At 41.1% G+C, this 26,990-nt stretch overlaps 3 protein-coding genes across 5 annotated transcripts; 1 reads left to right on the top strand and 2 right to left on the bottom strand.

The window, feature by feature from the left end:
* Positions 1 to 306: 306 nt before the first annotated feature.
* c3h19orf25 (chromosome 3 C19orf25 homolog) lies at positions 307 to 2,419 on the bottom strand. Its single transcript, XM_042483798.1, has 3 exons — positions 2,232 to 2,419; positions 1,410 to 1,609; positions 307 to 949 (listed from the first exon to the last, which is right to left on the bottom strand). Exons 2-3 carry the CDS (start codon positions 1,549 to 1,551, stop codon positions 768 to 770), a joined length of 324 nt encoding a protein of 107 aa, XP_042339732.1. The 5' UTR covers positions 1,552 to 1,609; positions 2,232 to 2,419; the 3' UTR covers positions 307 to 767.
* A 1,399-nt stretch (positions 2,420 to 3,818) lies between these two features.
* reep6 (receptor accessory protein 6) lies at positions 3,819 to 17,719 on the bottom strand. 3 transcript variants are annotated; one of them, XM_042483791.1, is made up of 9 exons: positions 17,262 to 17,694; positions 16,956 to 17,163; positions 15,814 to 15,940; positions 12,922 to 13,101; positions 9,244 to 9,337; positions 8,361 to 8,499; positions 8,029 to 8,197; positions 6,756 to 6,886; positions 3,819 to 4,142 (listed from the first exon to the last, which is right to left on the bottom strand). In XM_042483791.1, the coding sequence occupies exons 4-9, from the start codon at positions 13,052 to 13,054 to the stop codon at positions 4,131 to 4,133; spliced, it is 678 nt and encodes a 225-aa protein (XP_042339725.1). In that variant the 5' UTR covers positions 13,055 to 13,101; positions 15,814 to 15,940; positions 16,956 to 17,163; positions 17,262 to 17,694; the 3' UTR covers positions 3,819 to 4,130. The 3 variants fall into 3 exon arrangements, with proteins under 3 accessions (XP_042339725.1, XP_042339727.1, XP_042339726.1); XM_042483793.1 differs by lacking the exons at positions 16,956 to 17,163; positions 17,262 to 17,694 and adding an exon at positions 17,701 to 17,719; XM_042483792.1 differs by lacking the exons at positions 15,814 to 15,940; positions 16,956 to 17,163; positions 17,262 to 17,694 and adding an exon at positions 14,171 to 14,237.
* zgc:113223 (uncharacterized protein LOC541424 homolog) lies at positions 14,241 to 20,482 on the top strand. Its single transcript, XM_042483789.1, has 8 exons — positions 14,241 to 14,423; positions 15,909 to 15,966; positions 16,376 to 16,500; positions 17,938 to 18,012; positions 18,649 to 18,744; positions 18,825 to 18,953; positions 19,569 to 19,730; positions 19,841 to 20,482. Exons 1-8 carry the CDS (start codon positions 14,367 to 14,369, stop codon positions 19,982 to 19,984), a joined length of 846 nt encoding a protein of 281 aa, XP_042339723.1. The 5' UTR covers positions 14,241 to 14,366; the 3' UTR covers positions 19,985 to 20,482.
* Positions 20,483 to 26,990: the final 6,508 nt, after the last annotated feature.

Genomic DNA, 26,990 nt, shown 5'->3' with positions numbered 1-26,990 from the left:
TTTGAAAACTGAACAAACTGCCTCAGTTTCTTTCAAAAACACGGAAAGAAGGCAAAGACTAACCTAACAAAAAAAAAACCCAAAAATTAGCAAGAAAATTGTAAAAAGTTGCAAGAAAATGACCGAAAATTTGCCACAAAAAAGTGCTAATCAAATAAAATCTTAAATATAAGCGATAATATTTTTTTATTGTAAACTCATTTTAAATACATAATTATAAATATAGTTTTCTTGATATTTTTCCCTTTTGGTTATAGTTAAGTTTTTATTTTTTATCTACGTTTTAGATCATTTTCTTGTCACCTGTCAATAATTTAATGAATGAAGTGATTGTTTTCTTTTTTCACACTTTGCAGTTTGCAGGAACATTTAAAACAAAGTTGCCGATTACCTTTTTCTTCCATATTTTTCAGAGACGTCTGATCTTAAAGGTGTAAATACTTGAGAAAAGCGTCTGAAGTGAATCCAGGTTTCAGGAGTTACTTTGCTTTCCCTCATTTTAGAAGATTTTTGGGAGTTTTTACTGACTGATGACAGGAGAGAAAATCTTTTCAACACCATTCTCGGCTATATTTTGTTCGATAAATGGTTAACTACAAATAGTAATAATAATAAGCCTGACCTCACTGACACACCACACACACACTTCAGCTGTGGGGTCAGGGGTCAGGGGTCAGGGGTCACCTGTGCACGTGAGACCTGCCGGCCGCTCCGCAGCGGGAAAGTCGGTCAGAGTCCGAGACGCAGAAGAAGAAACGTCTCAACAGTTAGAGTGTTTGACCTTTGACCTCTGCCACGTCGCTCCGCAGCTGCTCCCCCGCCGCACGAAGCTCCTCCCTCTGCCGCAGCAGCCGACTGCGCGCCTCCTGCAGCTGCTCGTTCAGCTCCAGGTACTCACGGCACTGCTGGAACCGCCGGTCCACCTCGCTGTCCACCGGCCGAGACGAGTCTGAGGGAGGACAGGAGAACCAGCGAGGACACAACAGGAGACAACAGGAGACAACAGGAGACAACAGGAGACAACAGTGAGGACACAACAGGAGACAACAGCGAGGACACAACAGGAGACAACAGCAAGGACACAACAGGAGACAACAGCGAGGACACAACAGGAGACAACAGGAGACAACAGTGAGGAGACAACTTAATTTCCACATTTATGAACACGTAATGAGTTATGAGTTTATTACTCATAAAGTTATTTGAACATTATTTTATTATTATTTAAAAGGGATTTTTTAATGTTGGGGGGGGGGGGTGGTAATATTACAACTTTTTCTTGACATTGTGACTGATTTCTCATAATATATGTCTTTATTCTTGATTTCATTTTTTTTATTTCATTTTTATTTTTTCAGTGTGTATCTGTGCTGTTGTGGTCTGACCCTGCAGGTGTTTTCTGGACTCACCTTGTCCAGTTTTCTCCAGGATGCTGTACACCGGGTCGTTAGGAGGGGCTCTGTCGATGTCCTCCAGGATCTGGTCCACTGTGGGGGGCTCGGGACGGCTGGGCAGGACCACCCGCTTCTTACTCTTAGATCCGAGATTCATGCTGCTGCAGAGCGTGCTCCTTCTGCTCCTCCTCCTGCTCCTCCTCCTGCTCCTCCTCCTGCATCACACACAATCACCGAGACCGGGTTCAACTGTTCAATGAGGGAAAACTTGACATTTCAGCTGTCAAAATAGACCTCTAAGTAAAACGGAGCTGCTGCATCATCATGTATTCCCTGTTTACTAAAATTCAGCTTCAGTCCTCCACGTAAAGGCGTCCCCAGACTTCTGTTAATCTATCTATTAAATTAGCAATAAATTGCGTGATCGTAACATATTCAGTTAAAAGAACGCAGATCAGAGCACATTTCCGAATTGTTATGTTTGACTCTTTAATTCGGCATGAAGCAAACTACTCAAGTAGCATCTATTCAAATAAAGATTCAGCTTAATGACAGAGTGGTGGTTTGGGGCCGCTCAGGTAACCTCCCGTTCGGCACAGCGCGCCGAGGACAACGATGTTAACTAGCTAGCTAAACCGGTCTGGACTAGGAAACCCGGCGAAATATTTCTGAGCCGAACTGAACAAAACGTCCTTAAGATTCATGTGTCATCTCCAGTAAAGACAATAGAGAGTATTTATTTGCCGATGAGCAGGTAGAGTTTAACTTTGTAAACTGCTATACGGGATTCGGCTGTGTTTGAACATAGCGGACAGATCATAGCTTGTTGGTGCTTACCTGTGTTCGATCGTCCTGTTGAATGACACCAGGTGAGTCTCGGCTCTTCTCTAGACTGTCTCGTGCAGTTTACACCGACAAAAGGACGGAAATTTACCGATTTCTTCTGAAAATACACAAACTAGCATACAGGCACCAGAGCTACTGGAGGGACGCGCGGCACTACATGACACGTCATCACGTTACCTGCCACGTCAGTACGTCGGCATCTCAGCCCCCTGACCAGGCCTAAGGGACTGTTATTTATTTATCAGAGGAAGGGGTGGCTGTTTTAGAAGGCTTGCTTTCATAAAAAAAAAAAAAAAAATCACCAAAAATTTGTAAAGAAAAAAAGGCATACATTTTTAGCGGAAAGAGAAACGCCAAAAGCTTTAAAGATAAAGAAAAGCGCCTTTTTTAAAGATAAAATAAAAAAAAAATCAAAATTAAAATATAAAAAATGCCCAAAAATGTTTTTTATTAAATCACAGAAAGGTTAAAAATAAACAAAAAAAGACAAAAATTTTAAAAGTCACCAAAAAAAAAAAAAATAAGAAAAAAAGAGAGAGAGAAAAAAGAAAATCACCAAAAGTTTATAAAACTTACCTAAAAAATTAAGGGGAAGACAGTAAAATAATAAAAGTTAAGTGTTCTAAAAGAAAGAAAACCCCAAAATTTGAAAAATAAAACATGCTCTCCAAACTTTTAAACTTTTTGTTTGTGCGTTTTGTCCAAAGATCCAATGTGTAGGATTTAGGGGTATATTGTCAGAAATAGAACATGATAATCTTACATAATAAGTATTTTCTCTTTAGTGTATAATCACCTCTATTGAAGTTGTGTTTTTGTTCCTTCAGAATGAGCAAGAAAATGAAACACAGATTTGTGGCATGAAACATCTTCATTCTGTGTTTTTCCTGCTTTAAATCAGCTGGTGTGTTTGTTTCGGAGAGTTAGAGACCTCTGAGCATAATGCAAGTAAAAACCTCCTGAACACCGAAGGAATCTTAACCAGACGTTTCAGCTGGTTATAATCTGCAATTCCCACCACGAGACGCCACTAAATCCCCCAAAATCTGACACACTGGAGCTTTAAATCATGTGATCGAATTATCCCATCAGCCTCGGCTGCACTGTGTTTACTTTACTGCCATCTGTGAGCTGCAGGCAGCACTTCATACGACAGAGGAGTTTTTTCCTGATTCGCTTCTTTGTTTTATTTCTTATCAACACGTAATTGTCGTATAAAGGTCATAATTTCACGTATGTTTATAAACAAAACAAAAAATATCAAATAAATAATGTAATGGAAACCAAATGAGGACACACGGTGTCACTGATGCAAAGCACCCAAAGCCGGTCCACAGGAGGATGTCCTGCACCTGCAGATGTGGATGAGCACTGCCTCCACCTGTCGGCGTGTTGCGGCTGAAGTCTGTGTTAAAAATGAAATCCGAAAACACACAAATAAACTGCAGCTTCAGAAACAAAAGAAAGAAAGAAAGTGCAGCTGTAACACTCACTGCCTGCAGCAAACCTCTGCAGCTGGCGCCCTCTTTGCCTGCAGGAGGCGACACTGACGTTTGTCCATCTGCAGGTCTGAGCTGCTGCTACCAATCTGCAGCTAAACATGAGCCTGAGTGATGAGCTGCTTCAGGTGCTTCGCTTCAACAAAAAAAGGACAAACATCCCACTGACCCCCAAATAATCAATAAATAGAAATAAATAAACTAAAATCAATAAGAAATGGTGTTGTAAAGTCAGTCTGTCTGCAGAGTCGGTCTGAGTTTTGGACGTTGGTATAAAAAGGAAATCAGTGTCTTTGGACAGGAAGGACTCTTCTCGATGGGATCTGTGAGGATGACGAGTAAAACCTCTCTGCTACTCTTTCTCACGGAGGCTCCTCCTCTTCCTCTGCTGCTATCTGGAGGACTAAAAGAATAAAAGAAGGAGAGAAGTCAGACACACATTATTTCATTGGTTCATGATTTACTAATCATTTCCCAAAAATATTTTTTAGAATTTCTCAGGAAGTCTGTGCTGGAAAGAATTATAAATAAAATAGAGACACTGTTCACTTGACACACTTCCAGAAAATTCACTAAAAGTAGGGGAAAGTTGTTACAAGCATGGATGTCCTAAAAAACATAATCTTTTTGGATTGTAATGGTTTCTGTTGCTGAAATAATGCAGAAGCGTTGTTAATCAAACAATGTTCAGGAGAACTAAAATTCTTTTGTGACACGTAAATTATTATACTTTCTATGATTTTTTTCTGGCTTCAACTTACCGTCAGTCTACACTGAGCTCATTCTGACATGCAGACAACAGACAAACAATAAAAAATTAAAAAGAAGAAAAGTATCTTCAGATTAAAAAATATCTCTACTACTCCTACTAATGCAGTCCTTCCTTTGCATGGAGACATTTCTACACTATTAACAAAGACATCAATAAACATTTAACTAATTTTTATCACATGAAAGTCACTGTGTCGCCTAAAAAGGGTTAACAACAAAACTGTATAAACAGCACACAGGGTCAGGGTTACAAACAACTACAGTACTTAAAAGAATTTGAATTATGAAGTAAAATTGTTGCTGAAGCATCCCACAGGGATCAATATTGGGTCCCCTTTACTTAATATAAAAGTGATTTTCAAATAATGATGCTAACAGCGATTTAAGCCACCAAAGAATGCAGGATGCTGGAAGCTGCAAAGGATCAAGATTTTTGTAAATTTGCAACACCTGCATTAAAAATAAACAACAGGTTTTGCGACATACACATAGACACTTGTGCGTTGGTGCCCAAATCTCTGTTGGGCCATGCGCTCCTTTGAAAACACTGTCGCACCCTATTGATCAATTGCAGAAACATTTTGGGGGCATTTTTTAACAGGTTAATTGAAAATATCCAGAGTTTGATGGTTTTTTTTGGACAAAGCAAGGTCATTAAGACCAATGCTTATCTTTGGAACTGGTGCCACCTCAAGGGTTATGAAGTTACATCCTATTATGTGCTAAGCCACGCCCTTTTAAAGTTTATTGATCAATATCTTCAAAACACTATGATATATCAACTAGCTTTTGGTAACTTCCATGAGCTTTGTCTGATGATGATACACAGAAAAGTTGGTAAAAATCAGACCTTCGGTTTTGGAGGAGATGTCATACATAAATGTGTTTTTCAAAAAATTAAAAACCGCTTAAAACGAGTCGGGCAGAACATTTCTTGCGTCTACAATGAACCATCCCACAGAAATTTGCAGCAATATTTCTGAAGAAAAAAAAAGAATTAATTCACAAAAAATCAAAAGGGTTTCAGCTCTGATTACAATCTCAACAAGTCTTTTCGGGAACTGACAGGATGATCTGTGGCCATGTTGGAGCCAGCATTTGTTGCGTCAATGTTGTTCTTTATGACATTTAAGTCTTTGTCAGCTCCATCTGCTGCTGCACTCAAATCTGCAGTCCAGAAGCCGCTTTACCGTCAAACCAGACACAGCACTGATGGTCTACAGGGATCACTGAGGCTCCTGCTAACTCTCTTCCACCAGCACATTCGCTACCAACACCAAACCAGTCGACTTACCGGACTGGTTAGCCCAGGAAAGGCTGGAAACAGCAACAGGACAGCGGAGTTAGCTCTGATTAGTCTCATATTTAGTCTAAAGGTACAGTCATTTTTTGAATTAAGATCTTCTTTCTTTGTATAGTCCGCGTACAGATAGTTTCCTCGTTTCATAGATGTTTAGCAGTTATCTGTAGAGTATACGTGACGATTCATGAACATATTCTCGGAATAATTTTCCAACTTGAGCCATTCAATCGACCTGGCAGCACTGGTTGAGTGAACAGATCAAGTTCAACTAAATTTTTCTAAGAATATCTAGTGAATTGTTACATATACTCTTCAGAAGATATCTAACTCAATGATACTCAATTTATGGCCCACGGGCCAATCTGGCCCCTGATGGGGTGTCGAGTGGCCCCCCAAATATTTTCTAATTCACAGTGAAAATAAAGTGATTGACACTGTGAATAGTTTTTGTCCTTTTAGTCTCCATAAGGTGTCAGAGACATAAAACAGCATCAAAATAGAGCTTGTTGATCAAGAAAAGAGGATCCCCCACACCCCCGACAGAGGACACAGCTGAGACACTGATGTCCTAAAATCATAGAAACGTCCTAAAATACAAAAAGGGACCAGGACTTCAGAGGTAGTTCTGACACTATTGCGTAATTTAAAATCAACCGGGTTCATCCTCTGGGGAACGTGATCAGGATATTTCATAAAAATCTGGTCTGCGAAGATATCTTGTGTTAGATGATCAAACAAAGCATCTCTGCCAAAAAAGCATACTGCACATCTACGTGCTCTACCTCTATGAGGACAGCTCAGGGTTCGGTGATATGCTGATGATACTGGACTGTTCAGCTCAGCACAAAGCAGCAAGCCTGTCTAATCATTTCATTTGAAGCGTACTGAGGCCTTTAAGGTGGACTAACTGTCAGGTAGGTGAAGCAGGTGCGGTTTACGTACTGGTCGATCTTCGGCTGGCTCCGATGGAGCCACTTTAGCTGCTGATGAACTCGGTAAACTTTTAGCTTCAGGCTGAGCGACCGACGGTGCCGAATTTACCAGAGCTTTATTCTTCACCAGCGTGGACAGGACTGAAGGACAGAGGAAGACAAGGAAGAAAAATTAAATCTAATGTATAAAATTGATGCATTTTAATGCATTGTTTGTTTCTGCAAACCACCTATAAGTATCATTTGGACATTATGATGCAGCGGAAACATTGAAACGTAACGTTTTAACAGCACGGCTTATATGTGGTTAGGTTGAGGTGCATAAAAATGGGGAAATGTTTTGGGTTAAAATACCTGCTGCTGGGGGACAATCCCTGCTAGGAACATGATGTCTCAGTAAGAAACCACTGCTGTTCATGCCACTATCACATTTGGTGCCAAAAAATGTGTGAAACACAGCAATGAAGTATACGAAACACCGAAACACCCACGTTTTCCATCTTAAAAAGCTGCTGGAAAACCAGCGATGGATAGTTAACAAAACCTGTACGTGAGGTCCCTAACATGATGCTGGAAAAACAACAATAAATTCTTATGAAACACCCACGTTTGGCACCTCGAGAGCAGCTGGAAACATAGCTATTAATTGCTACAAAACACCCACATATGGTCCCTGACATCATGCCTGAAAAACAAAGATTAATTGTTACAAAACACCCGTGTTTGTTGTCTAAGATGCTGGTAGAAAAACAGCGACGGTTAGTTAAGAAAACATGCTTGTGGTGCCTAAAGGGCTGCTGGAAAAACAGCAACAAATCACCACAAAACACCAACATTTGGTCCCTAACATGATGCTGGAGAAACACTTATTAATTACTACAAGACGCGCAGGTTTGGTACCTAAAGAGCTGCTGGAAAAACGATTAATCTCGACCAAACACCCACATCTGATGCCCAGAAGGCCTCTGGAAACACAGCGATGAATTACGACAAATGCCAACCTTTGGTGACGAAAAAGCTGGAAATGCAGCAACGACTTGCTAAATCACAACTGGTTTTGTTGTTTGCTGATCTCGGACGCTGGCCTGCAGTGGTCTGCAGCTCGCAGGCGTCTCTTCAAAGTGTCACATCCACCATCCCCTCCGCCGCCTGATGACAGCTCAGATACTACCCGTTTATATCACATCTGAAGTCTGTACATCTGACATGGTTGTGGTTTGCAGAAACATAAATTGGCGACATTTTCTTCCGGTGTCTGGTCTGGGGGCTGAACTGGTGCGTACCTTCTCTGGTGAGGTTCTCGGCGGCACTCATCGCCCTCCCGCCGAGGTCGCTCACCATGTTGTCCACGGTGGCCTCGTGGCGGAGGAATACAGGCCGAACTACTTTGTTGTAGATGATCTGGGAGCCGTTCCACGACATCGGAGCCATGCACCACAACAGGAAGAGACACTGGAACCACAGAGGACAGAAAGACGTCCATCACTGGACACATACCCAGATCCAGACGTCCCGGTACCTCGTCTTTGATTTTTACACTTTATTCTGGCCCTTAAAATGATCACAAATTTGCAACAATGTGCCAACAATCTTTTGTTCTTCAGTGTTTTCTGACCTTAAAAGCGTAGTAGAACGGGAACCAGTAGAGGAAAATGTCGGAGAAGAACTCGCCCAGGCTGAAGACGCCGTACACCACCCAGTACGTCAGCCATTTCGTGTCGTCCTCTTTGCTCGCACTTTCGATGGCTTTGACTCTGCAGATACAAATAAACCAACCTGTCAGGATGTTTCAGGTGAGCCGAGGAATACATTTATCCTTCAAAAACCATCAGAAACATCAGACGGTTGCACCTCTGCCTAACCGGACGCGATGCGACTGAGCAAAACATCAAACGACACGTCGTTTCAGCTTTACCCAAAGAAGACGTCCGAACCCGCTCCGAGTGTCAGCAAACACGCAAAGTGTCTCTCGATAGAAAAACGTTTCGCTCTGCGTCTGTTTTTGGAAGTTTCCTGCACATGCACCACCTCCATCCTGCGCTAAGAGAGCAGGCACAGGCGTCGCAGCGGCTGCCTGACGGAGACCGTGTTTTTAACCAAATAAATACGTCGATTTAAGTGTTTTTTCTGTGAGTGAAGCCAGACCAACCCGACATTTCTCTGGTTGTGTTACACGAAGATGATTTCGCAGCTTATAGACTGGTGAAGTCATGAGTCCTGAAACGCGGAAGTCCATTAGCCTCTTAGTACGTCCGGTTCCCTCGTCTTAAAGTCTCTGGGTTTTTGGTAAAATGCCATAACTAAGGTCTGTGATTAACATGGGCTAAAGATATTTAGATGTTTTATTCTGCAACGTAAAATACGTCTGCTTAAACCTGATTTTTGAACTTTTAAGGTTTTACTTTTCTTAAAAAAGCAACATTTCTCTGAACCAAAAAAGAGAACGAAGGAAACACAACAAACCAATCTGCGTCTTCGTTCATTTAAAAATGACTTACGAGTAATATGCTGGATAGACAAAACCGATCAGGTTGCAGAGGAGGGCGGCACCATATCCGTACACCAGGTAGAGTCCAGTCAGGGAGACGGCACCTGGACGAGACAGACAGACACACAGACAGACAGACGTCACGTCCACACGGCTGCAGATAAAAACACTGTTTACTCATTCAAAGATGAAAGTTTGCTCACAATCTTATAAATATGGCTGTACGTAGATATATAGACATAGATGAAAATATACTCAAATAATAATTACATGTAGCTGAAATACATGGACAGAGAGATGGAACAAAAATGCAGAAACATGTAAAGAAATATGTTCGAAACAGACGAGCTGTTACGTTTTACATGATTTGGATTACTGAAACTATTTAAGTACACGCAAAGAAAATCTCTGCAACTTTTCCAAAACTTTCAATGATTTTCACTAACTCCATGACTTTTCAAGCCCTGGAACTTTTGATTGTAGAACCTGACCTCAGAAGAATCAGAAAACTGTCCGATGTGTGCAGAATTAACCCTTTAAAACCTGGACTGAAGCATTCAGACACCTTTCAACAGCATTTAACTTGGCAAGAAATTTCCCACAATCTGCAAAAAAGTAGTAAAAGGTGACAAAGAAATGATCTGAAAATGAGCTGATTAATATCAGATATGATCAAATAATGAGGGGAATGACCAGAAAACTATATTCATTATTCTCTTTATTATTATTATTATTATTATTATTATTCTCTTTCTTTTTTGTCAGTTAACTTACTGTTTTTTAGCACTTTCATGAAGTAATTTGACTGTTTTTTGTTGTCTGTTCTTTTCTCTTTTTTGTGTTTATTTTCAGGTAATTTGTCTTGCAAGCTTTTACTAATTTCTTGCTGTTTTTTGGGGTCATTCCTGGTTAAACTGATTACTTCCCTGTTCCCATGTTTTTGAAAGAAACGGGGCCAATTTGCTTAGGTTTCAGGGTTAAAGACAACATTTCCATTAATCCCCTGATGAAACTGCTCATATCCGGAGGTCTAAACACAGACAGTTTCCTCTGATGATGAAGAAAACGTCTGATCCACGAGGACTCTGTGCAGATATTCAGACACAACCTGAGCGTCTGGGCTTTTTTGCAGGAAGTGGTGTGAAAAGTGCGTCCTACCTCTGATCAGCTTATGTGGCGGTTCGCACATGGAGGCCGTTCTGCTCTGCTGTCTGTCTCTGGAGGATAATCTGCTTTAACGTGAGCGCAGGAGGACGCTGGGAGAGCGGGGGACACCGTGCACCAGGCACTACAGTGACATCATGATCCACTGTATGAGCATCAATAGACTGCTGTTCACTGCTGGACTCTGCACCCGGCACGCTCCGCCACTCCCCGCCACACATGTCCTCTCTTTATCATCTCACTCAGCAATGATACGCTGAGTTTGATCCAGAGCGTCACGGCAGCGACACCATCACACCAACGACCCTGCAGACTGCCCTCTTTAACCCCTGAGGGCCCGCTTCAGTACCACACTCACTCATATGCACACAAAATGAGCTTTTCAAAATGAGGCTATAAAAATATTATACTTTATATGATATTTATTACTTCCATTGAGACATCAGTCCTCAGCAAAAATATCAAATATTCATTCATTTTTTAGAATTTTAACCCTTTAAATGCCAGGTTTTTGTCACAATGATTTTAGATGAAGAAAAAAAAACACAAAAAATGAATGATGTTCAGTCTTGTCCACACTCAGTATATTATATTTTACTGTTATTATTATTATTATTATTATTATTATTATTATCATTATCATTATCATTATTACTATTATTATTATATTTGACAGTCTGGGATACGTCAGTGTGTGTGTCAGTGTAGCTGCTGACAGTCTGGGATACGTCAGTGGTACGTCAGTGTGTGAGCGTAGTGTAGCTGCTGACAGTCTGGGATATGTCAGTGTGTGAGTGTAGCTGCTGACAGTCTGGGATATGTCAGTGATCAGCAGCTACATTGACTGTGACAGGTCACCTAGTGGAAATAGCATGTATTTCCTCCATATGCCAAATATGGTCAAAATGACCTCATCAGGTGGAAAATAGTCAAAATGACAAATTCAGAGTCAAAAGCCCAGAATGACACCCAGAAATAATACAAGTCCTGTTTTTCTGCTCTGATGGCTGTGGGATCAAAAATGTCAGTTTGAATGGGTTTCAATGGAGCATTTTTGGACCTGAACAGTCTGAATGTAACTATTTAGTTTCCACAGTGTATTTTAGACTTATTGTAGGAGCTGAGCTGCAAATTCACTGATTACACTCAAATACACAATCTGGACTACATTTAGGACACATGCATCAACACACACACAGTTATCACAACAGGAAGAAGGAAAGAGACTAAAATGAGACAAACAGTCACTAAAGGGTTAAATCACCAGGATTAATACTTTTTGCACACTTTCTATTTTTAGATATCAGCTGGAGTCGATTATCAGATGAACTCAAATGATTTTGGGGACTCTTTTTATGGCACCATCTCAAGGACAAATTTTCCATTTTTACACAAAATTATCAGAAAAAAATTCTCATCTTAATCTTTAGGGACAGTTTGTTGCATTTGACACACTTTTCATTTTAAATTTTATGATAACTTTGTCTGTGTATATACATATGACATAAATTTTGTCCAGGTTGTGTATTTTTGTTTAATCGGTGAATTTCCAGCTCAGCTCCTACAATAGGTCTGTACAATAAGTGTTTGTGTCTGTTTTCAGCGGCATCAAAACAAAAACATGGCTTTTAAAGGGTTAAAGTTCTGAAAATTAATCAATTTTTGATATTTATGATTAGGACGGATGCTGGTTTAAAAATTAACTCAAAATCATATTAATGTTGAATATTTTTATAGCCTGATTTTGAAAAAGCATTTTGTGTGCAGTGACATGAGTGAGTTTTTGACACTGCACAAAAAAATAATTTCATAATTTCATTGCTAATCATTGACATGTCCCCGGCTGTCATCATCACAAAAAATATATCTTTTAAAATGCATGTGGTATATTGAAAATAATTATTTTTTCTTTTCATCTAAAAATGGAAGTGGCATCATGACATCATATCTTTTAAAGTTTGATTTTGAAAAGCGCGTTTTGTGTGCAGAGCAATTGAGTGTGTGTAATATTAAAACAGCCCTAAAGGGTTAATGTTTGTAAGGAGAACCTCTGAGATCAGACCGTAGACCAGCTGTAGGAGGACCAGTGTCTGATCTGAAACTGGCAGCTCACAGATATCAGATTATTAAATTATTCGCTGGTTTCTCTTCGGCGCAGGCAAAATCAGAACTGTTGGAGCCAAACGAAGCTGAGAGTCGCTGACAGTCAGAAACAAACTCTTCACCTGCACTTATTCGATCCATCGTTCATATAAAACTCTGATTTTAAGATCAGAACTGTAAAATCTGCTGCAGCACAAACGCTGACCCAGAAAACCTGCAGATCATTGTCAGGTGCATGTCTACAGACAGCAGCTGCTCGCTTCATGTTCACAGGATTAACTGAATCCTCTTCGGTGCTCCGCTGACATGCAACAGGAGGGCACACGTGCGCTAAATATACCACAAAACTGCAGTCGAATCATCCGGAAAATGTTTATGACGAACCCATCAGAGCAAACGACCACAGACAAACCTCACGTACCCACGGCAATGATCTTCTTCCTTATCCCCGTTTTCTCCTCCAACTTCCCCAGAAAGTCCGTCACCACGTTCTTCTCGGTCAGAAACTTGTCGGCTCGGTCTCTGATGGACGACAGGATGTCCAGCAGGCCCATGGTCCTCAATCAGGTCCTCAAATAACTGAGGAGTCGAGGGAGACGACCTGCAGCCGAAAGGAAAACACAGCAGAGTGAATGTAATCCTCCGACAGCAACAAGCTCCTCTAATGAGGAGGAGGAGGGGGAGGAGCAGGAGGAGGAGGAGCAGCAGGAGGAGCAGGAGGAGGAGGAGCAGCAGGAGGAGCAGGAGGAGGAGGAGCATAAATGGAGCAGAAGAAGATTCTGGTTCTCATATGTAACCGAACACAACATAAATATCAGCACGTCTGCAGACGACAGTCCGCTCTTTGTTTTTGTCTCACTCAGTAAAGTCTATTCTCAGCAGGCTCGGTGCATCTATTGTTTTTTACTGTAGTTGCAACTAAATCAAGAATAAATGTTTGTTTAGATTATTGATGTTAATAATCTAATCAAAGTTATATTTCTCTGCTCTCCTGGCTGAGCTGTTAGTTAGTCGCTTTATATTTCAGATGTGCGTTTGTCTTATTTATTATTACGTTTTTCTTCGCACCAGAAAGACTGCTCTCGATATGACCGTTCTTATTTTCGATCTAATCAAACAGGATCAGGCAAACAATAATCTCCTGCGGCCGTCCACGCGAGGTTTTTAATTAAAGTTTTAATTTCGTCCGATAAACTGCATAAAGTGTAAAGAATGTCTTTTCTGATGAGGCCAGCCGCCGCAGCCCCGTGTTTCCAGGGTCTCAGGACATTTAAAGGATTTTAGGACATTTATAGGATTTTCAGATGTTCCTCAGATTTCAGGACATTTCTCAGGTTTTAGCACATTTGTAGCATTTAATGACATTTCTTGGATCCTAGGACCTGTGTAGAATTCTATGAAATTTCAGGGGATTTTAATTTCTAGGAATTTAGGATGTTTCTAGGACTTTATGACATTTCTCTGATTTGCAATAAGCCAAGTAAAGGAGAGTTTTGGAACCATGATCTGAAATGTGCATTTAGAGCTGGTTAACATTTATGCAGATGATACAAAACAGCTCCCCGAGAGGACGCTAACAGCACTGCAGGCTGTAAATGTGGATCCTGTAAAAGTTCAGTTTTGTTGTTAAAGCAGCAGGTGTGATGTGATTGACTGTGACACGGCCACACCTCCTCCTCCTCCTCCTCCTCCTCCTCCCTTGGCGTGATGGCAGGAGCACATCCAGCGGCAGCAGAGCAGAAGATCCTGACAGCAGGAATGCGCGGTGCAGGCCGCCACACGTCTCCTGCCTTCATGTCAGCAGATAAGAAACCTGCGACAGACTCCGGCTGCAGTCTGACAGAAGCAGAGATCTGCTGAGAGGAGATGAGAGGATACAGAGCCATCAAGTACACTTTATTCATCTGCTGCTACGTCTTCTGGGTGAGTCGGCCTGTTCAGATCAAATATATCGCTTTACGCGTTCATTATTGTGTCTGTTAAACCGGTTTTAAAGCAAGTGATTTCAACACCAGAAAGCCTCCATTTCAGAGTCGATCTGAAAAACTAATGTGACAAAAAGAAGCATTTTATTTACGGACAAATGAAAAAGTGACAAGAATCTCTCGACAAAACTGTGTGTCGTTTTCAAAAGATTTATACAAGTACTTAAAATACATCGATTTAAAGCCAAAAAATGTAATTACCTGTTTACTATGTGGCCAAAAGTATGTGGACACCGTGTGTTTTGTGTGGGTGTGTTTAAATGAATTAAATCTTCAGACAATTCTGTCATAAAGTCAAGTGTCCATCAAAATGTTGAGAGGAACTAATGACCCCAAAGATTTGCACAAAATTAGCAACAAGGTATTAAAAAAAAGAATCTGAGCAGAAAAAATTGAAAAATAAGTTTTTTAAAAAAAGACAACAACAATGAAATGTACTGGAAAAGGTGCTTAAAAATTATATTAATTTTGTAATGTAATTTTAAACACAAAATTATGATAATTATAGTTTTTCCATATATAATTTACAATACTTAATTATGATAATTAAGCCTTCCCTTACTGTCTTCTTCTTCTTTTTCCGGGACATTTTCCCTAGCTTTTTTGAAAATAAGTCTAAATAAGTTTTGAGTCAAAACAAATCAAGTGTCCATTAAAATGTTGAGAAGAACTAATGAACCCCAAAATTATCAGGAAATTAGTGAAAAGTACAAGAAAACTGTCTTTAAAAACAAACACAAACAAACAATGAAATGAACTAGGAAAAGTGCTTAAAAATTATATTAATTTTGTAACATCTCTTTTCAGATTGCCCATTGCCGTTTTTTCTTCATGTTTTTGAAAAACGCTGAACTTTGCGTCAGAAATTGTCCGTCACTGCCGACAGTGGTATTTTTGCTTATTATGATGACATTAGTAACATTTTTAAAAGTTTGACTTACGGTGAGGTCACTTTTATCCTAAATATATTTGTGGTTTGGTTTGGCAGGTTCTGGGTAGATCCCCTTTTATAGAAGCTTTGCTGGAGAGAAATCTGTAATTTAATATCAGATTGTTTTGTCAAACTTCTGTTAAAAAGATCAAATTAAACTGTCAAACTGTCAAAGTCAGGACTTCATCTTCCCGCCTGCAGAAACACGTCCACGCCCTCACAGATTCCTCTGCTTTGTTTTTACACATTTTATCAGATGATTCAGATTTCAGTTTCACGTCAGCCGGTCCAGACCTGAAACGGATCAGGATGTGGTTAGTCTAGCTTAGCATAAAGACTGGAAGCAGGGGAAACCGTTAGCCGAGCTCCAACAAAAGAGAAACATTAAAAAATGCACCTTGCCACATGTCCGAGTCTCTGATTTAGACTGATGTGATCTTCTGCGGGTCGTGTCCTCCTGCTGAATCATTTCCTGCCCCTCTGACTCTGCAGGTTGTGAGCGCCGTCCTCACGGCGGTCGGGACCTACGCCAAAATCGCCAAAGAGAAAGGTTGGTCAGAAAACTGTAAGAGACTGAAGTGACTTTGCAGCCCAAATCTCAGAATCTGAACATTATGAACCTCCCGAGTCTTTCGTGTGTGTCTGTCTTCAAACCGGGACTCACTCAAACCTTTATTCTAACGGGGGACGGTTTTACCTGAGACCAATGAATGTCGCTTAAGTTTGATACATTCTGAGTCCTGAAGGAGACAGTGAGGTGCAACACTGCCTCTAATGTGTGTGTGTGTGTGTGTGTGTGTGTGTGTGTGTGTGTGTGTGTGAATACAAACAGGGCTGCTGATGACATTCCTGAGAACGAGCCAGAAAAACTTCATCAGACATGATTCAACTTTTACTTGTTACGATTTTTGATTCAACAGTGTGTGTGTGTGTGTGTGTGTGTGTGTGTGTGTGTGTAGATGTGGTTGACACGCTGACATTAGACCCGGCTCTGCTGCTCATCGTCATCGGCTCTTTGATGTTCCTCGTCACGTTTCTCGGCTGTTTCGGGGCGCTGCGGAACGTCGCCTGCCTGCTGAGGACGGTACGACGGGTCACGTGTTTCAGTGTGTCGGCATGTTGGATGTGTGTGATGAGTCAGTGTGTTGGATGCATGTTCTCACAGTGTTGGATGTGTTGGATGCATTGGATGTGTCAGTGTAGTGGATGCATTGGATGCATGTTCTCACCGTGTTGGATGCATTGGATGCGTTGGATGCATGCTCTCATAATGTTGAATGTGTTGGATGTGTCAGTGTGTTGGATGTGTTGAATGCATGTTCTCACCATGCTGGATGTGTTGGATGCATGTTCACACTGTGTTGGATGTGTTGGATGTGTTATATGCGTTGGATGCATGTTCTCGCCGTGTTGGATGTGTTGGATGCATGTTCTCACCATGCTGGATGTGTTGGATGCGTTGGATGCGTGTTCTCGCCGTGTTGGATGCGTTTGATGCATTTTCTTACCGTGTTGGATGTGTTGGATGCATGTTCTCACCGTGTTGGATGCGTTGGATGCATGTTCTCGCCGTGTTGGATGCGTTGGATGCATGTTCTCGCCGTGTTGGATGCGTTGGATGCATGTTCTTACCGTGTTGGATGTGTTGGATACATGTTGTAGCTCCCCTGAAGCATACTCAGACACAAGTGGTTTCCTTTAACTGGTTTAATGACTGGCATCCGTCGTTCATCATTCACCGTGAAAACTAAACACACAATATAAAATATATTAAATTATGAAGATACATGCACAGCATGTGGATAAACGTTTTGCAAAAGTAATATATACACAAACAAAAATTACCTCGTTGGCTGCATGCTACAGAGAAGGTTGATCTTCAGGCTTTGCAACAAGTAACTTCTTTAAATGAACCCCAAGTCCATCGCGGAGCAGGCCACACGTTCATGCCCACCGCTAGCTTGTTGACATCCGCTAAAGTGTCTGCTGCAGCATGAGCAGCCCAAAACCTCTTCAAAATAAAAGCGGCTTCAAAATAAAAGCATAAGCGATTTCATCAAATAAGAGATAATTGCAACTTAAATTCTTACAAATGAAAACAAATATGACAACAATTACACATGTTCTCACCGTGTTGGATATGTTGGATGCATGTTCTCACCGTGTTGGATATGTTGGATGCATGTTCTCACCGTGTTGGATGTGTTGGATGCATGTTCTCACCGTGTTGGATGCATTGGATGCATGTTCTCACCGTGTTGATATGTTGGATGCATGTTCTCACCGTGTTGGATGTGTTGGATGCATGTTCTTACCGTGTTGGATGTCTTGGATGCATGTTCTCACCGTGTTGGATGTCTTGGATGCATGTTCTCACCGTGTTGGATGCGTTGGATGCATGTTCTCATTGTGTTGGATGTGTTGGATGCATGTTCTCACTGTGTTGGATGTGTTGGATGCATGTTCTCACTGTGTTGGATGTGTTGGATGCATGTTCTCACCGTGTTGGATGTCCCGGCAGTTCCTGGGGATCCTGGTGGTCGTGCTGCTGCTGCAGGTCGCCGCCGGCATCGTTGGATTCCTCTTCACTGACATGGTGACATCACTGCGCTCTCATCAGACAGGAAACAGAAACACATCACTTCCTGTAGCTGACTTTGTCACAAAACAGAAAAAACAGTTTAAAACACTTTGAGTCAAAACAAACGTCAGCGTTCTGTCGTTCGAGTCGCTGCCGCTGAAGTTTTGTCCCTGAGGGACAAAAATCACTCTGACAAACAGAGAAATGAAACTTCAGCGCAGAGACACTCGACCGGCCTCATTTAGGGGCCACAGTCACAAAATGACAGCAGAGCGGGGGCCACAGCGGCCCCATACATGTTTCTAGGACTTCAGGACATTTCTGAGATTTAAGGACATTAGTGTCTTATCTAGGACCTCTGTTGGGGGTCTTTGTCAGGACAAAAACTATTCATAGTCCGTGAATCACTTTATTTTTACTGTGAATTAGAAAATGATTGGGGGACCACCCAGCACCCTTTAAGGAGCTAGATTTGGCCCGCGGGCCATGAGTTGAGTATCAGAGTTCGAGTAACGTGTCTGCCTAAGTTTTTCCTGAAACTGACGTCACACAGTCAGCTGATGGTTTCAGTTGCACAGACTCGTCATTCTTGTTCTGATGAACTCAAACTAAAGAACCAAATAAAAACACCGACCTGTGACTGTGGTTCAGGTGATGGAGCGGACGGAGGTGCTGATGATGAAGGCCATCGTCCGGTACAGGGAGGACCGGGACCTGGAGAACGCCATCGACTTCATCCAGAAGAAGGTGAAGAAGAAGAATAATGATGATTTTCTGTGTGTGAGACGCAGCGTCAGGCCGCTAATGACCCGCCGTGCTGTGTTCAGTTTCAGTGCTGCGGCGTCGAGGGCTACAAAGACTGGTCCCACAACGTCTACTTCGAGTGCTCAGACACAAACCCGAGTCTGGAGGCCTGCGGGGTTCCTTTCTCCTGCTGCGTCCGCCTGCAGAACCAGGTCAGAACCCAGAACCACGTGCTGGCTCTGCACGTTTCTGCAAACCACAAATACATCAAATACATCACGTACATCAAATACATCACGTACATCACGTACATCAAATACATCACGTACATCAAATATATCACGTACATCAAATACATCACGTACATCAAATACATCAAATACATCACGTACATCAAATACATCAAATATATCATCATTTATCGTGATATATATCGATATCGACTGATATGAAAAAAATATCGTGATAAGACTTTATTCCACATCGCCCAGCTCTACTCCAAACATGGGTGTTTTGTGGATTTGGTGCTTTTTAGGTACCGAGCGTAGGTGTCTTGAGGCACCCGATCACTGATTCTGCAGCAGCTTTTCGGCACCAAACTTGGGTGTTTTGTAACGATTTGCTGCTGATTTTCCAGAGGCTTTCAGGTGGATGTTTTGTAGCTTTTCGCTGTTTTCCCAGCAGCTTTTTAGACGGAGCCACTAAAACTGTATTTCAAACCAAAACATGATCTTTTCCGAACCATAACCAAGAGATTTTTAGGCCTGGGAGGAGGTAGGCAGGAGGTGTGGACATGACCTCTGACCTCGGCGGTGTGTGTCCCGCAGACGGTGCTGAACACCATGTGCGGTTATGGGATGCAGCGGCTGGACGAGGATCCGGCCGCTCAGGACGTCTTCACCATCGGCTGTCTGGAGAAAATCGTCTCGTGGGCCAAAAACAACCTGCTGCTGGTGGGCGGGCTGACGGGCGGCCTGCTGCTGCTCGAGGTGACGCCTCCTTCACTTCACCCAGAAACACACACACAGGCCGCCGTCTGAGCGGCGGGCCGTAGGACAGAAGCCGCTGTGATCAGTCTGTGGTGTGTCTCCTCCTGCAGGTGTGTATGATTGGCCTCGCCGCCGCTCAGATCTCCAGGATCAACCGAGTCCAGCAGCTCAGGAGGGAAAACGCCGCCAGAAGCAGCGCGCAAAGAAAAGAGAGCTACTGGCTTCCTGCTTTCACCGACTTCAACGACGAATAAAATCTGTTTGTGAGACCTGAAGCTGATCCGGGAGACGCAGTTCAAACTTTCTGCGTCAGATTTAAAAAAAAAAATAAAATCAAATAAACAAAAGATTTTTTTTAAAACAACATCAGCTGACCGAGTTGACGGTGACATTTAAGTCGAAGTTTAGTACTTTTGGGCTGGTGTCTGAACTGGTTACAGGTTTTGAGTCGGGACTCGGAGGAGTCGGCGGTTAAACTACCTCGTGCAAAAACATCTTCAGGATACTTTTTTTTCCTCTTTAAGTGATTCTAAAACAGTCAGTTTTGAGAAGAGTTATTTTTATATTTTTAACGTTTGTTGTTTATGTGACGTTGTGTATTTTATTAACTGAATGAATTCATTTTAATGAGAATAAAAAAATGAATGTATATTTTCATCAGACTCTTAAGGGAAATACTGTACCCTTGACTTCACTACATTATATCTGAATGCTTTAGTTATGTTTCAAATAAAGAATTTTGCATAAAAACACAACATGAGTTTATCAAATAACAGTTTGACAGTTTGATTTAATACGTTTTGTGAATCTTTGTCTTGTTTGACATTTCTTTTATTTTTTTAATTGTTTTTTTAAGTCTTTTTTGCCAATTATTTCGATTAAAACTGAACAGTTTTTTATATATCTATATACAGTATATAAATATAATTTTTTCTATTCTTTTTAAAATAGTTTGGAGGTTTTTTTTCCCATTAATTTGAGCTTATTGGATGTTTTGTTTTCATTAAAAAAAATCCACATTGGGCACTTTTACTTTTAAACATATTTTCCTGATTAAACTTACCTACTTTTACTGCAGGACTTTTACTTATTAGTACTTTTAAAGTAACGGAGCGTACTTCCTTCACTTCCTCTTTAGGTCATAAAACAACTCAGTCAACATTTTCCCTCCATTCACTAAATAGGAAAGATGCTAAACTGATAGCAGAAATATTAACTGTATTAATTCCTGTTTTGTTTTGAACCTGCAGAGCGTCTCGTTCTGCAGGTTCTGCTGATGTTGTTCATCAGTCTGATGTTGAGCTGCTGACCTCTGCAGGCTGCAGTGTGAACTGCACCCTCAGAGAAACCTCACTGACGCTGACGACATCGCCTTCACCATCACCATCACCTTCACCATCACCTTCACCATTACCATCACCTTCTTCATCACCATCACCATCACCTTCTTCATCACCATCACCATCACCTCACCATCACCTTCTTCATCACCATCACCATCACCATCACCTTCTTCATCACCATCACCTTCACCATCACCTTCTTCATCACCATCACCTTCACCATCACCTTCTTCATCACCATCAACTTCACCATCACCTCCTACCTCGCAGTCTGTTACAGAGCGAAGCTGCAGATTTATCAGATTTAATTTTTAAATTTTATTAATGTTAACTTCTTAAACAATCTCAAACGGCGTCGTGTTTTGAGGTCACAGCGACTCCCTCTGTCCGTGAATGGCCTTGAGGGGAGAAACTCCCAGCATGCAAAGCTGGGGACCCCCGGGTAAAGCCGGTTAATCCTTGTTGTTCCTCATCAGGTCTTCATTGTGACTTTAATCTGTGGTGGCGGATTAGCAGCTGAAGCACCTGTGGCTGCGTGTCGTCGCAGGGATTCGGTCCCGTGCGGCCTCACGCTCGCTTTATTGGATTAATGAGCGCGGCGCTCTGCGAGGGTTTAAATATAGCAGCAGTGTAGTGACGACGTCCTCCATGTTCCCTCTGCAGGTTTCTAATCAAGTCTGACTGACGGCGTCCAGATCACACACGGGGAGGATTTTCTCTTTGGGTGGAGGGAACGTCGACGTTTTGATAGAAATTATTCAAATGAATAATTCCAGGTAAATCTGTTTAAGAGACATCAGGGCGAGTTTCTGATGAGCGCTGCAGCTACATTTATTTATATTTAGTGATTTTTTTAAAGGCAATTTTTAAATAGAAAATATTGGCTTTTTTTTTAAAAGGCATTTCTATAAGAAATAATTCTGGATATTTTCTTTTAAACTTTTAAACTCTTTTTTCATTAAAAACATTTGATGATTTTTAAATAAAAACATTTAAAGACATGTAAAGACAGAGTTTTGGCCAGTTTGAAAATATTAGGCTTTTTTTTTTAAAAAAACCAAACATTTTTGGTGACTTTAAATTCAAAACTTTCTTAATTTTTAAGAAAGCATTTTTTTTTAGATTAATTGTCGTCCTATTTCTTTTGGTGATTTTTAAAGAAAGAATTTTGGACATTTTTTAAAAATTTCTTTTAACGACACCATTTACCACAGCCAGAAACTGTAAAAACAGATTTTTTTGTTGGATTATTAAATTTCCAACAGTCCTTGAACACATCCTGTGTTATTATACAGGTTCGTCAAACTAAATTCAAAAATCACTTTTACAAAACTTTCAGGGTATATTTAAATTAGTTTAAAACTTTTCCAGGCCTGTAAATTGCTATTTGAAAAGTCCAAGAAATGTTTCGGGTTTTTCATGACTGTACGAACACTGAAGAGTGCCGTGATGTTTTTGACATTTGAAACAGAGGTCTCGCTTTTGGTTTGTAAAGGGAGAATAAATGAGCCCTACAAGGCATCACATGTGCCGTCACATGTCAGTAACATGCCCGTTACATGTCAGTAACATGCCCGTTACATGTCAGTAACATGTCAGTATCATGTCACTAACATGACAGTAACATGTCAGTGTCATGTCACTAATATGTCAGTAACATGTCAGTAGCATGTCAGTAACATGACAGTAACATGTCAGTACCATGTCAGTAGCATGTCTGTAACATGTCAGTATTATGTCAGTAGCATGACAGTAACATGTCAGTACCATGTCTGTAACATGTCTGTAACATGTCAGTAGCATGTCAGTAACATGTCAGTACCATGTCAGTAGCATGTCTGTAACATGTCAGTACCATGTCAGTAGCATGTCTGTAACATGTCAGTAGCATGTCAGTAGCATGTCAGTAGCATGACAGTAACATGACAGTAACATGTCAGTACCATGTCTGTAACATGTCAGTAGCATGTCAGTAGCATGTCAGTAACATGTCAGTAGCATGTCAGTAGCATGTCTGTAACATGTCTGTAACATGTCAGTAGCATGTCAGTAGCATGTCAGTAGCATGACAGTAACATGACAGTAACATGTCAGTACCATGTCTGTAACATGTCAGTAGCATGTCAGTAGCATGTCAGTAACATGTAGTAGCATGTCAGTAGCATGTCTGTAACATGTCAGTAGCATGTCAGTAGCATGTCAGTATGAGCATATGGAAGAGAGACGTACTTCAGTGTATTTATTTTGAAATACAAAGGAACATAAATGACACAAAAACAGGTCAATATTTCATATAAAAATCGCTGCAGGTTGTTTTGTGTGCGTTGGCAGATGAACACTGAGGTTTGTGGATGAACAGTCAGATTAAGGCAGGTCTACGTTTCCACGTTTAACCCCGAACTGACTGGCTACGAAAAACACCACTACTTAAACACAGAGAGAAGAAGTTCAAGGAGCACTTCACCGAAAAAAATGAAACATATTTCACGTGTCATGAGTGAGCTTAAAGGACTGAGTCTTCCGTGTTTTTGCCACGAATCTATAAATCATGTTAATTTATTCTGACCGTCTTCTGAGCCATCAAATCTTATTTCTAGATACCGAGTGGTTTTAAAATGTAGATAAAACTGGAAATTTGCTGCAGATAAATAATCCGCCAATATTTAAAGCTGTGGTCAGGAGTGTGCACACACATGTAAAGAACATGTGCATGTTAAGAACTTGTACAAGTAAAGGACATGTACATGTAAAGAACAAGTGCATATAAAGAACATGTGCATGTTAAGAACTTGTACATATAAAGGACATGTACATGTAAAGAACATGTACATGTAAAGAACACATGCATGTAAAGAACACGTGCATGTAAAGAACATGTACATGTATAGAACATGTACATGTAAAGAACATGTGCATGTAAAGAACACATGCATGTAACGAACACGTGCATGTAAAGAACATGTACATGTATAGAACATGTGCATGTAAAGAACACGTGCATGTAAAGAACATGTACATGTATAGAACATGTACATGTAAAGAACACGTGCATGTAAAGAACACGTGCATGTAAAGAACATGTACATGTATAGAACATGTGTGTCCTGGCACAAGACTCGCCGGCTTGATCGCATAAATTCATAAACGTGTCGGGCAAAAGTCCATGTTTGGACAATTGTAAGAGACTGTTTTTATCAATTCACATATCAAATATTAGTTTTTAGAGATAGCATCCCCCCTCATTCTTAATAATTTTGTTTATGTCATATTTCTATTCTGGGTTTATTTTTAACTGGGAAGCACTAAAAGACCTATATAAATAAAGATTATTATTATTATTATTACTATACTATGATTATTATTATTCTTACTATTATTATTATTGTTATTATTATTATTATTATTATATAAGCGAAACGGCTCAGAGAAGTCCAGCTGTAGTCAGTCATAATCATTAGAAGTTTAAGAGCCGTACCACAAAGCAAGTTTTCACCAAAATTGACCATTTGGGTTGTTGTATGTATGTTTTTTTTACCCAGATTTCATCCCATTTTTTAAAAATCCCTAATAAAATCATAAAATAAAAATCATTTCCTAAATTCCGGATTTTTTTTAACCCTTTGAAACTCAAGCAAATTGGCTTGATTTCTTTCAAAAACACCAGAGGGGAATGAGCATCTTAAAAAGATATGGCCAAAAAATCAGCAAAAAAAGTAAAAAGTTACAAGAAGACTACCTGAAAATTTGCAAATAAAAGTAAAGAAAAAAAAGGTTTAAAAAAGCCTTTTTTCCCTGTAACATGTTTTTAATCATATCTCTGCTAATTTTCTTTGCTTTTCAGTGTTTCCGAAAGTAATCAAACACATTTCCTTTAAGAGGTTTGAATGCAGCGAAAAGGCGTCAAAATGCAGCCCAAGAAAACTGACATTGATTAAAGGGTGCTAAAGGGTTAAGTAGTTTGTGCTCTAATAACGCCATCAGAGAAAAATAAGCGTTGTAGAAATCACTGAAACTGACGCTCGCCATGACATGCATTTTTTTTTACATGTGTGTAAACTTCGGACCACAGCTGCAGTTCTTGCGAATCTTTCCCGAATTTTAAGTAAACGATTTGTAAACAACTTGAGGTAAAAAACACAAACTAGGTTCTGTTAGCTGCGACTGACTTTGGTTTGATTCCCACGATCCCTACAGCACTTTGTTTACTTTGCAACATTAACGTCACAACAACAACAACAACAACAACAAGAGAGGAAAATAATGCACGTCGACTTCAAATGAAGCCAGTCAGAGCGCATGCCGGCATGCTGACACACACACACACACACACACACACACACACACACACACACATACACAGAGGAAGAGTCTGACACATGAAGAGCACTTGGTCATTCAGCCGTGGGATTGGACGGATTACCCTTTAACCCTTTGGCCAATCAGAGCCACAGTTCAGTCAGAGGTTTGGTGAGCGAGAGAAGGAAAGGAGGCTCGGAGCAAACAGCAGCACCAGGAAGTTTGTCCCCAAAAAAAGACCAAAAAGATCCCAAAAAGCAGAAAACAACGTCCAACAAGAAAACGAGAATTCTCGGTGGTCCAGGTCTCTCCGAGTGCTGGATCGCAGTGAGTCCAGCTGACGACGACTCAGCACCTTCAAGTTCCGTAAAAAAGAGCTTTGTTTTTCAGGTCGGTCCGGTGCGATCCACCGAGGTTTCTTTGAATGCCTGGATCCAAACATAGAGCTGGACTATCTCTGGCTCTGAGTAAAGATAAAGAGCAGCAGCTAAGAAGCTCCGGGAACTGATTGCAAACTAAAAAAAACACGGGATCAGGACCTTTTGTTCAGAGAACAGACGCACAGACACTCAGCCAACTGCAGCCGCTCCCGATCAGCCACGGAGGAGTTTTATGCTGAAATCAAACCACAACATTTTTCAGTTTGAGAGAATAAAAATTTTTTCTCCCAAACCATCGATGGAAACTTTTTCCTCAGCTTGCACGACTGGATCTCAGGAGTCCAGATGTCTCACGGTGCACGCCCACTAAACGCGACCAGTTTGTCTCTTTAGGCGCTCTGTCCGTCCGACTGGTGGCTTGCATCTACAATCCCCCCGACGCCGCTCAACCAGAGACAGTTTGACTTTAGTGTCTCATGGGTTTACACAGAGCTGTTCAGAGTCACCGGAGCTGCAGCTGCTCAGCTGATGTGAGCACCGTTCGAATTTTTGAAATTGTCCCTCCCGCTCCTCGAGCTCGGTCTGCATCGCAGGAATCCCAGCATGCTTTCATCATGAGGCAAATGTAAAAAAAAACCAAAGTGAACTTGCTTAATTTGCCAATATTGTGCATCAGGCCGCATCTTCCACATCGTAAAGTATCAGTCAGGGGCTGAACTTGGTCCTCCGGTGAGACTTTGGACCTGAAGACAGGCGGATACAGAACGCCTGTTCATTCCTGTGAGAGTTGCTCAGTGATGCATGAAGACAATATGTTTCAACCGCTGTGTGTAAAACTACCGCAATGACCCGAGGATGACCTGCAGTACTGTACCGCCCAAAGAGCGGGCGCACCAGACTCACAGCAGCTGAACAGCCGACTTCTGGTTTAGCTTCTGTTAACTTAAAGAGATAAAATTATTTCATGTAGCCGCTCTTCTACACTTTCAAAATGTTATCAAACTGAATGTATCAAATCCTGGAGGTGAAACGGGTTATTTCAAAAGACTGTATCCACCAATTCACAGTAAGTCAGTGGGAAAAAGTCTTTTCTGGTCACCCGGCATCACGTGACGGACCTGAGAGTTTTATTTTAACCGTAAAGCCACAAAGAGGCCTGGCACATGCACCAAAAACAACTTTCTAGCTCCTGTGTTTGCTTTCACGGTATGCAGCCCGCTGACGCCTCGCAGACTTAATAT

Source organism: Plectropomus leopardus, chromosome 3 (genome assembly GCF_008729295.1).
Source record: "Plectropomus leopardus isolate mb chromosome 3, YSFRI_Pleo_2.0, whole genome shotgun sequence".
Lineage (NCBI taxonomy): Eukaryota > Metazoa > Chordata > Actinopteri > Perciformes > Serranidae > Plectropomus > Plectropomus leopardus.
This window is presented reverse-complemented; position numbering and strand designations above follow the sequence as displayed.

What these genes read in the sequence shown, in the direction of transcription:
- reep6 (XM_042483793.1), bottom strand. Translation starts at nt 13,054, where the DNA reads ATGGGCCTGCTGGACATCCTGTCGTCCATCAGAGACCGAGCCGACAAG. An exon ending in GAAGAAGATCATTGCCGTGG is followed by an intron (nt 9,338 to 12,921) that starts GTACGTGAGGTT and finishes TGTCTCGTCCAG; the next exon opens with GTGCCGTCTCCCTGACTGGA. An exon ending in CGAGAACCTCACCAGAGAAG is followed by an intron (nt 6,887 to 8,028) that starts GTACGCACCAGT and finishes TCTGTCCTTCAG; the next exon opens with TCCTGTCCACGCTGGTGAAG.
- c3h19orf25 (XM_042483798.1), bottom strand. Translation starts at nt 1,551, where the DNA reads ATGAATCTCGGATCTAAGAGTAAGAAGCGGGTGGTCCTGCCCAGCCGT. An exon ending in CCTGGAGAAAACTGGACAAG is followed by an intron (nt 950 to 1,409) that starts GTGAGTCCAGAA and finishes GTCCTCCCTCAG; the next exon opens with ACTCGTCTCGGCCGGTGGAC.
- zgc:113223 (XM_042483789.1), top strand. Translation starts at nt 14,367, where the DNA reads ATGAGAGGATACAGAGCCATCAAGTACACTTTATTCATCTGCTGCTAC. An exon ending in TCTGCTGCTACGTCTTCTGG is followed by an intron (nt 14,424 to 15,908) that starts GTGAGTCGGCCT and finishes CTGACTCTGCAG; the next exon opens with GTTGTGAGCGCCGTCCTCAC. An exon ending in GATTCCTCTTCACTGACATG is followed by an intron (nt 18,013 to 18,648) that starts GTGACATCACTG and finishes ACTGTGGTTCAG; the next exon opens with GTGATGGAGCGGACGGAGGT.